The 11,079-nt window shown below is 28.9% G+C and overlaps 2 protein-coding genes across 3 annotated transcripts; both read left to right on the top strand.

Annotated features, from left to right (window-relative positions):
* Positions 1-354: 354 nt before the first annotated feature.
* On the top strand, positions 355-3,372 carry LOC122507453 (2-(3-amino-3-carboxypropyl)histidine synthase subunit 1). Of its 2 annotated transcripts, none has more exons than XM_043620168.1 (5): positions 355-515; positions 1,788-2,133; positions 2,201-2,508; positions 2,598-2,981; positions 3,053-3,372. In XM_043620168.1, the coding sequence occupies exons 2-5, from the start codon at positions 1,821-1,823 to the stop codon at positions 3,281-3,283; spliced, it is 1,236 nt and encodes a 411-aa protein (XP_043476103.1). In that variant the 5' UTR covers positions 355-515; positions 1,788-1,820; the 3' UTR covers positions 3,284-3,372. The 2 variants fall into 2 exon arrangements, with proteins under 2 accessions (XP_043476103.1, XP_043476102.1); XM_043620167.1 differs by having other exon boundaries at positions 356-515; positions 1,802-2,133; positions 3,053-3,371.
* Positions 3,373-3,860: 488 nt separating this feature from the next.
* On the top strand, positions 3,861-9,536 carry LOC122507452. Its single transcript, XM_043620166.1, has 10 exons — positions 3,861-4,118; positions 4,856-4,974; positions 5,498-5,650; positions 5,772-5,870; positions 5,972-6,157; positions 6,271-6,386; positions 6,631-6,993; positions 7,500-7,644; positions 7,883-8,026; positions 8,764-9,536. The coding sequence occupies exons 1-10, from the start codon at positions 4,025-4,027 to the stop codon at positions 8,995-8,997; spliced, it is 1,653 nt and encodes a 550-aa protein (XP_043476101.1). The 5' UTR covers positions 3,861-4,024; the 3' UTR covers positions 8,998-9,536.
* Positions 9,537-11,079: the final 1,543 nt, after the last annotated feature.

Below are 11,079 nucleotides of genomic sequence, written 5' to 3'. Positions count from 1 at the left end.
GCTTTGACAGCAGCGGGCCTAAAGGTTAACGCACAGTCGAAACTGACGTGAAAACGGTTTTGCGTTGAACAGTGAGTGTGACAAGGATAAATGTATCTATGTCTTTCTTTCTCTCTTATTATTCGACGTAAAACGCAGCGTTTGAATGCAAAAACCGCCGAGCTCTGCACAGGCTATGTATTGTTTAAGATTGTCTATTGTGGACTCAACCTGAAACTGTACCCTTAATTGTTTAACGTAAAACGCAAGCTTGTAAACTCAGCCTTAATTTGTTATCGACTCGTGGTCTGCAAACTGATTTGATGTGAAGAGACCTTGATGTTCCCCAAACACCTATCTGTGTTTTTAACTCTATATGGATTAAAATGTAAACAATATAACCTATAATATAATTCAAAGTTTTGTAATTTTACTTTTTATACTTGGAGAAACTCTATTGGCTATTTGTCCCTTCAAAGGGAATAAATAGTAATATTGACCTTAAGGAATTTGTTTTTATGCATATGTAGTGCAAAGTAAGTGTAAGACTTGAAATTTTATCAATTTTATAAAATAAGAATAAAATAAGATAAATGATTATTTCTGGAGAAAGTAATGTTTTAAACTAACTTGTTCACAAAAAACACAAATCTCAGCTATTAATAAGTGAACAGATGCTCTTAATCTTAAATGAAAAATTTTTATTTTGGATATTTTCTATAAAACGCTATTTGATAGTAATTTCATATTTTAAAAAATTCATTTTCACTTGTACATTGATTTCTTGATGAAAAAAGTAGCTTCTGAGTCATTCTACGCAAAGCGGACAAAACGAAACTTCTAAATAGAAAAAACTATTTTTAAATTGCTGATACTTCCATTAAAATGCATTACCCAAATGAAAAAAATTACGTCATATTTTTCTAGTAAATGTTATTGTCTTTAATTTGTTGAATTTTAATTTAAAACTTAGATTCATTTTTATTGAAAAAAAGTAAAATGGACAATTTCAAGTTTATTTTTAAAGACCTTCAACCATTCAATTAAAATGTTTGAAAAAGGCTTAAAAAATAAAATTTTCAAATTTTTGTTTAATTTTCAATTTTTTCTACTACTAAACAATTCCAAATATTACAAATAACTTGATAAAAATATATATCTTACAAGATAGGACTATAAGGAAAATTAAAAATTAAAATGGTGGCTCAAAAATGGAGTCTGGAGTTCAAATTTTTTTGGAAAATTTACCCGAATGGACGAAATTGTTAAAAGTGTTTAGATCAGCTTGAAACTTGTTACTCGTGGGTATTAAGGGTCGCTGATCAGGAATCTGAAGTCCAATTTTAAAAATTCAAAATGGCGGCCAATTTTTCTAAAAACTCATTAGATTCACTTGAAATTTGTTACTCGGGGGTTTTTGGGGTCGCTAATTATGAATCTAAAATTCAATTTTCAAAATTCAAAATGGCGGATTTAATATGGCGGATAATTTTTCTAAAAACTCATTAGATTCAGTTGAAACTTGCTAATACTGGTTAGAATTTATAAGTTTTTGCTATTGAATAATCGAGATGATTCAGAAAAGTGCAAATGAAACGATTTTAATTATTATATATTATAAAAACTTTTTTAATTCTCCCCTTGCAAGATGCAAAAATGTCCAAAAGGAATTTTTGCAATAACTAAAATACTGTTTTTGCCAATAAGAGTTTAAAAGCAGGTGTTTTTACGAATTCTGTACCATAAAGTCTCCTTAAAATATATATATATATATATGTAAATTAACATTATTATTCATTGACTGGAAGAATTCGGTTTTTAGATAAATTATTTTCTGCGACATGGAACAATTGGCAGATTCTGTTATTGTAGTAAAAGCAAAACCAGTTCGTAAAGTATTCAAACCTTCAGTGAAAGTTAACAAAATACCCCAATCACTACTCAATGATGCGCTACTTAATGCCGCCATGTCGGCTCTGCCTTCCAATTACAATTTCGAAATCCACAAAACAATATGGAGGATTAAGGAAACTGGATCAAAAAGAGTAGGACTACAAATGCCGGAAGGTCTTTTAATGTTTGCTACCACTATTGCTGACATTATAGAAGAATTTACTGAAGCCGAGACCGTCATCCTGGGTGATGTAACTTATGGTATTGTATTTACATGCAAATGTATGCAAACGAAATGAGAAGCACTTCTTTAATATGTACTTTGCAGGTGCCTGTTGCATTGATGATTTCTCTGCAAGAGCATTAGACATTGATTTCTTGATTCACTATGGACATTCCTGTTTAATTCCAATAAACCAAACTGAAGGCATCAAGGTTTTATATATTTTTGTTGACATAAAAATTGACGTCATGCACTGCGTGGAATGTTTGGAATCTACTTTGCCTGTGAACAGTAAGGTAGCTCTCGTCAGTACGATTCAATTTGTTGGAAGTTTACACGCTGTTGCAACAGAACTGAAAACGAGAGGCTACGAAACAGTAATACCCCAAAGCAAACCATTAAGTCCAGGAGAGGTATTCTTGTTTTTTCACAACTTAATAGTGTTGTCAATTAAAAATTAGTGACAGTTTTAGTGAATTAAATACATAAAGTTGAATTGTAGATTTTAGGATGCACAGCACCAAGAGTTGGTTGTGCAGATAGCATTGTGTATATTGGCGATGGAAGATTTCATTTGGAAGCAGCTTTGATAGCCAATCCTACATTGAAAGCCTATAAATACGACCCATATGAAAAAAAAGTTACTGAAGAATATTACAATCATGAGTTAATGCAAAAGTATCGAAAGATGGCTATTGATCAATCTGTTAAGGCGGGAAAATTTGGCCTGTTACTGGGAACTCTTGGCCGCCAAGGAAGTAATAAAGTTCTTTCGAATCTACAAGATCAATTGAAAGTTTTAAATAAGCCAACTATCATTATCTTACTTTCGGAAATATTTCCAAATAAGCTGAAACTGTTTGTACAAGTGGATTCTTTTATACAGGTAATTGGTTACGTTGCAAGTATCCAGAATTCGATGATTTACAAAGAATTAATTAATTTACATTGTCGCAGGTGGCCTGTCCAAGGTTGAGCATAGATTGGGGGGTAACGTTCGCCAAACCACTTTTAAATCCTTACGAAGCTGCTGTAACGTTAAGTATGGTTAACTTTAATGACGACGAACCCTATCCAATGGATTTTTATGCACATTCTAGTCTTGGACCTTGGACACCAATTCATAAAACATCTGAGAAAGATAAACAAACATTTTCTAGTTGTGAAAATTGTAAAAAAAGAAAATAAGACATTTTTGTAAATCCTTATTATCGATGGTGTTTTATATATTTATATATTTTGTAAATTTTTATGCATATAATTTAATTTTAAGCAGTTTTTTAAATAAATTTTACAAACTTTAATAATTGATATCAAATATTTATTTTTATCTTATTATTAATAAAAACGACACATTCGGACAACTCGAAACGTTGGATTTTAAAAAGTAAAAAGTGACGTATTGTTGCTCGAATAAGTCGTTTTTATTAATAATTAAATTATTCTCGGACGTTAAATTTCTATACGTAAATTCATATTTTTATCTCATTTATTATTAACAGATCCGTTAGGTATTTGCGTAACTTAAATCATTAGCCATACTCCATTAACCCTAGAAGGAGTAACTGGGGTGTCTGGACACCCCAAGCAAAATTCAAGCTATTCCCCTGGCTTAACCAATAATTTTTTACGCTCAAAACCCATTAAAAGTTGAAGAAAAACCAAAATTTTCTTCCTTTGAAAACTTTTTTCTAAACTCAATACTTTCAAAGTTATAAGCTATTGAAAATAGGTCTACTTTTAAAAATCGAAAATTTCGAAAATTTTGGGAAATATGGAAAAATAAAAAAATACGAATTTAATATTTTTTTATAAAGAATGAGAAAAAAATATGTTTAACCGATTTTAAAATGCCATCGGTCACCTGGACAACGATGCAGTTATTAAATCGTTATACTCTCTGGTCGTCAATGATTTCAGGCTGTCATAATGTCAGAAAAGAAAATATTTTCTGCTCAAGATGAAAGGCTCAATGCTTTACATAAGAGAATTCTAGAAATTAAAAAAAAAATTCATTTATCTGGTGTGTATAAAACTCTTCCTATCTATTATTATTATTATTCCTATTCGTTAACTTATTTGTCAACCAAAAATGTAAAGCATAGGATAATATCTTTAAGTGATCTTTAGTTTCTGATAGAAATTTGTTAAGTATTTAGTAACAATTTATATATGTTGCAGAATAATTTCTAATTATATATAGGTAATAAGAACAGGTTATAGGTTTTTAATTGTCTCTATTACCAAACTATTTGTAACGTATGCAGAATTATTACAAATTATTATTCTGAAAAAAGTGATATTTAATTGTACATAGATTAATGTTTTCTTTAATAGTTTCATTCTATAAAAACAGCTAAATTAATGCGCACTAAAGCACGCGTGTAGTTTCTCACTTTAATGGCAATAATAGACATTCAACAATAGTATATTCTTATAAAATAAAACAAAATTATATTTCTTTTCAAGTATATTCTTAACATAAATAAAAAAATATTCTTTAAATATGTTCAAGTGACTATTTGTACGAAAATTTAATAAAAACGTGAGCACACACACACATGTTGTGTAATCACGAGAAATATTTTTAATATTTTTCCAAAAGTATGTAAAACAGAAAATGTTGTACAAAAATTTAAATCGAAGTAATTAGCACAATTTAATTTTAATCTAACAGTCATTATTTTCTATACTGATAGTTAATATATATTAAATTTTCTTAAGGATATTATACGCTTACATCTACACTTTAAATTTCAGAGGGTCAACGAAAATCGTGGTTCGAAGATTGCAATTCGAGGAACAAAGAGAATATACAAAAAATTGTTGTTCTAAAGAAAGAAAATAAGATTCTTCAAGCAGAACCAAAGAATTTTAACGTAATGTTATTTCTTTTAAATAATGTTATGCAGGAAAAGACGAATAATTAGTGAAACTTATTCTAATAAGTTTGCGTTATTAAGGGTAAGGTTGCAGAAACAACCTTACCCAGTTAAAAATACTTTTACGAGAATTTAAAAAGTTGAATTCTATTCTACATATCTATTGTATTCCACTGAATTGACTTGACGATATTCTAAAAACAAAATGAATTTTCAGCTTTAATTATTATAAATTGCTTATTTTTACAACTCTACTTATTGATATTGAAAATATGTACCATTTTTGCTCCACGACAAGGACCTCTTTGGACCCAAAGGAAGCAAATTTTACCATTTTGGTCCAAAGTACTTTTTTCATTAGAAAACAGTTGAGTTTAATTTCCAGTCTCAAGTATTTTTAGCAACGAGTGACCATCAATGGACAGCTGTTTTACGAAAATTTTTTTCCAGTGTAGAGGTCATTTTTCTCAAATCATGGTTCTACTATAACATACTTTACAACTTAATTCTTTTCTTCCAGGTGGATCAGAACACTGAATGCAACAGTATCTTAAATAATATTAATCCTACAGATTCAAAAAAAATTATCACAAATTATGAGAAGGAAAAGCATGATGAGTCTATTCTTCGATTAAGGAAAAAGATTGATTATCTGATATGGAATAAAGAAAAGGTAATAAAATATATTTTTCATCCGACATGCACAATTTTATGGCGCATTTACATAGCTGACGATAGGGTATAAATATTAAATAAAAGTTGTCATTAATAAATAGTCAACTATAATTTTTCAGAAGAAGAATACTTTATGTAAAATTTTAAATTCATATAAAAAAGTAAAGAACAAGAAACTTAAACATGCGTGGAAAGAATTAGGATTTGCTATTAAGCAGGTAATATTTAATAGTTTTCAAACATTTATAATATGCAATAAATAATAATTCATTCAGAATTAGTTATTGAAACTTTTGCATTATTGTAATTTTTGATTTAGAAAATCGTAAACTTGGAAAATCAGTTGCAATGCTTAAATATTATGCAAATGGAAGCAGACACTATTAACAAAAAGTACAAGAGTGTTCGTGTGAGTTTAAACCTGGATGCTGCTTGCTACAATTCTTCTCTTTGTAAGCTGGAAGAAAACAACTCGGATATTGCAGACGAAGTCACACGTCTCGAAGTAAGTCTATATATGCCTTCTTCGGACAATCATGTCCGACTCCGAAGAATAATTATAATTCTGCATGTCATACTGATACTGATCATACTGATCGAATAACGAATAACTTGTAGGAAGCAAAAGCAGGGGCACTTTATCTACGAGATTACACAAAAAATATATTAGATACACAAGAATCTTCTACAATGATCATTAGCAATGACTGGGATAAAATTATAATATCTTACAGGTATGCATAAGGCTTTTGAACGTTACATCAAAATAATAATATAATCGAATAATTTTTAATACTTCAAAAATATTATAACAACATTTTTAGTATGAAAATTGTTGATTGGAAATAAATAGAGAATGAAAATAATTATGTACTTAATGAGACAGTACACCATAAAAAATATTTCTTTTTAATGCAATTCTTTTACATTAAAATTCATGTGAATGCTTTCGTATAAGAGTAATACTTTTTTCTTCAGAAAAAAGGTGGATGATAGAAAACTGGAATTTGATCGAATAGAACGAGCCATCTATCCTACAGTTCTTCTTGCATCTGAAGACAATTGTGATGCATATAAGGCTCAGGAAATATATGATGAAAAAGTATCTGTGCCTCTTGCAATTAAATTAAGAAAAGCAATCGTCAATCTTCAGAATGCTGCAGAAGTTACTGAAAAGAAGGATGTATTGAATCAGTTTTTCAAACAACGCAGTTTAAAACAAAAGCTACAAAATATACGCTCCGAAACAGAAGGTGAAAAGATATTACTGGAGAACAAACGACAAGTTTTATCAACTGAAGTAGAAATAAAAAAATTTGCCGATGCTGAAGATACAAACCAGTGAGTTAATAACAATTCTAATATCGTAGAATTAATTAATGCACCTACTCATTAATAATAGAAACCGATAAGCATTTTTTATACGATTGACAATTTAATATTCAACAATGGAAGAGTTATAATAATAGATAAATTTTTCGTACCTAACTATATACGGTTTCATATACATTTTCACTGTTTCATTTTCTGTCATAACTTAAGTAGGTTGAGTCCTTTTGGATTTTTCTCAATATCTTTAAAAAAATGTTGTGTCATCAATAAATATTTTTTCATTCTTTATAATTATATAGTATTTAAGCCACATATTTAAGCTATTAATGAAAATTTTGTTTTAATGATATCCAGAGTTATAAAAAGTTTTAGAAATTGTAAATTTTGAAAAGTAACTTTTTTAATATTTTTGGTTTGAATCTTCTTGTATTTAGAAATACAATAGCTAATGTTGTTGAGAGTAGTGCTATGTCGCAATAAATTAAAAATTAAAATTGCAATTTTCACTTTTTTAGAAGAAACGAAGAACTTATAAACATATTGGAACTTGCTGGAAATGAGAAAGTACGCCAAAGAATAATTATACAGAAAAATAGAAACATTCAAGATATGACTAGAATAATTTTTGTCAGATTTAGGAAACTGTACACTAAAATACCAGTAAGTAACAAATATTTATGGAAAGCACTGTTTTTTATTATTAAAAATGTAATTCGAAAAAGAAACGAATTTAGCACAATTATTGGCTTAAAAATTTTATCGTGGTTGACTTTTGTCAACTACAAATTCAATTTGTTTAAAAAAATTTTATCCGTTCTTTTCGTGTGATTTTGGGAGTTTTCAAGATTCACGCTCTTAAGTGAAGGAATAATTTAGAAACTTTTTTATAATTTCACAGAATTTCTTAATATCGGACAGTTTAAAACAGTTGACAAGTCCAATAGAATATCTGCAGAAAGTAAAAGATATTATTGAAAATCAAATAAATATTTCTCCAGCTATCCAAGGTCATTTTGTCAAGGAACCAACTGTTATTAATAAGGTACGTTTTAAATTTTAATTATTTTATAAGACATCCATCAGGCACTTCGACTTGAAATATAACGCACTAATTATGGTAAATCCAGAAGAATTGGAACACTTTTCTTTATTCCATTTCCGATTTTAAGAAAATTGATGAAAACACCCAGTTATTGTAAATTTCTTGAATTTGATCCTTTTTATGTAGCATGTATGCCGTTTTAGTTTTTTTCATTTTTTTCGCATTTAAAAAAATGGCAATTCTCCGGAGAGACGTCTTCTTCGATGTTTCTAATTACTTTATGATTATAAATTGACAAATAAAAACTAAATACGTACCCCAAAATGAACGGTAGAAGGTAATTCTATGGATCGAACGACTTGGACTGTCTTACCCAAGTATTGGCAGAATGATGTCCTGAAGAAGCGCAGAAGGAGGAAGGTGACGCTAGTTAAAAATCCATATGCAATAACACGTATAAGATCATGTATATTTCCATGTAAATAATCATGTACTTGAAAATGCACAAGATCTTGTACTAGATCATTTGCAGAAATTGGAACCGTGGAAATTCCCTTGAAACTTTACATTCAAAATCATTTACAACTTCAAGTATGTGTCCGTGCATTAGATCCTGTATAAACAAAATTTATTTTTATAAACTTTATGAAATTGTAAACCAACATTATCATATAGTGTCGCACTGTCCTTTCTGAACATTGTCATTTATTAATTTTAATAAAATAATATTTTGATAGCAAGAAGATGTGCCAAATGAAAAGGAAAATTCTTCTGTGAAGGACAGACAAGAAGGAGAACAGCTGTTTCCATTATTTTACAATACTTCAGCTTTAGTAGTACCGCAAGTACAACTGTCAGAAGATGAGGATGAAATTGCATCAAGAAGTTTTATTAAAAAACAAGCACAATTTTTGGTTGATACTAAAAGCAGACGAAAAGGTTTTGCATTTAAACGTTCAGCAATAATGTAGCAATTAAATAGCACAATTCATGAATTCATCAACTTTACATTTTTATATGCGTGAATCAACAGAACCGGTCGATTTATTCATGTTTACCGTGTTACTCTAGGTATCAATTTCATTTCTTATGGATATAACTTTTTGACATAGGTCGAAACAATCCCAAACGATAGTGAATTATAGTTTACATATTGTAAAATGTATTAATGGAGAGAAAGACAATGTGTTCTTAATTAAAAAGAAATGTTAGTTGTTGAAAGTAGCGTTACTCATTATTTTAAAATAATGAAAAATATGTATATTTTTTTAAATCTTTTTTACGGCGATAACTCGATTTGAATTTTTCAAATTTTTTTTAATGCTTTTGAGCAGATGAATAATGTGCGATTAGAATTGAAGAAAATATTACAATAATTATTACTCCATATTTGATCGTGAACGATTACAAACTTAGCTATTTTTTAGAAGCACACCTACAGGCTAAAATATTTATGATTATTTGAAAGCATAATTCTAATTCTTATATAATATACAAATGCCAAATTTTATTTTTAATTTATAATGTTTCAAAATTAGAAATAAAATAAAATTGATAGAATATTAAAAATTGATAGTAAATTTTCCCTTACAATCATTTTGAGCATGTGACAACTTTATATATAATGGACAAGTGTTAACTCTCAGACAAGTGATAGCTCTAGAGAGTTGAATTGCACATTGCACATTGCAATTTCTTTGGACATGTGACATCTGTGCACTTGGTGAACAAGTGAAGACTCTGGAAGATGAAGTGGGTTTAGACTAACATTTCCTTTGGACATATGATAGAAAAGTGTTTTGCCAATGTGATACCTTAAATAGTATATTAACAATTTAATGTATAATATAATGTTTGACGTATTTTTATACGTATTCTTGTCATGTATAAAAATATACAATTTCTTTATGTTTAATTCAGTGGTGTATTGTACTTTCACTTGTATGTTCCGTTTTTTCGTTTTTTTCGTTTTTCGATAATATATTTGCATGCAATCAATAACAATACAAGATTGCTTCGACATTTTTAATAAATATTTTTTAATTTCACATTTTGCTAAACAACAAGAAGATAAAATGTCTGAGGAGAAGTGTGAGAATGTAAATGTAAAATGCAATAATACTACAATTGAGGCAATAAATGATTCAAAAGTACCACCTAACGAACAATTAGGTGAAAAAGACACATTGTCCAAAGACTTTGAAACAGAAAATAATAAAGTAAAAAATCAGTTGGACTCGTTAAAAACTAATTCTAAGGAAAAAAAGAAGATGCTTTTAGAGAAAAAGTTAAAAAAAATTGACCCAGAGAAGAAGTTGACAATAAAGAAAACACAGGCTCAAAAGAAATCAATTAAACGCACCAAGAACCAATCATTGGATACATTATCATCAATGCCGACAACTAATATTGCGGATAAGAATTGTAATAATTTAAAAAACAATATTCGGCAAATGGAGATTGATTCTCTTAACAATTTAATCACGAATTTAAATCAGGAACAACAAGACGAAAATAATGACTCTTTACCTACTTGTACGTGAGTATCTAGACAAAAAATAATTACTCCCATCGGTTAAATGATCCAATATTATAAAATTTTACAGTTGATAGTTCCAGTTTTCCGCCGTCTCAGGAGCAAACAACAGTAGGTCAGGCAAGCGAAGTTAAAAATATAAAAAAGAAAAAAAAGTGTAATAAAAAAATGAAGATTAACGATTCGGAAGCACGTGAAATCGATAAGATCATTGAGAATTTGTCATCGTATAAAATACCTGTAGAATCAAACTGTAGGCACATTTTCGCTTCATCTGATGCACAATTACGTAGTGGTGATGAAATGGAATCAATTCTGTTTGTATGTGTTTTATGTGGGGAATCAAAAGACTACTATCGATAAAGCATTTGTCTTTGGATTCGGGTTGAAATGACCTACTGCATCATAAAAAAAAGTAAACCGAAAGTAATTTTTAATTTAGTTTCGTTTCAGCATCGGTTATTCTTGATTACAATAATATATATATATATACAATAGGTAATACCCTAAAAATGTA

This window comes from Leptopilina heterotoma, unplaced genomic scaffold (genome assembly GCF_015476425.1).
Source record: "Leptopilina heterotoma isolate Lh14 unplaced genomic scaffold, ASM1547642v1 Lhet_47, whole genome shotgun sequence".
Taxonomy (NCBI): domain Eukaryota; kingdom Metazoa; phylum Arthropoda; class Insecta; order Hymenoptera; family Figitidae; genus Leptopilina; species Leptopilina heterotoma.
The sequence above is the reverse complement of the archived record's forward strand: the minus strand, read 5'-3'. Positions and strand labels throughout refer to the sequence as shown.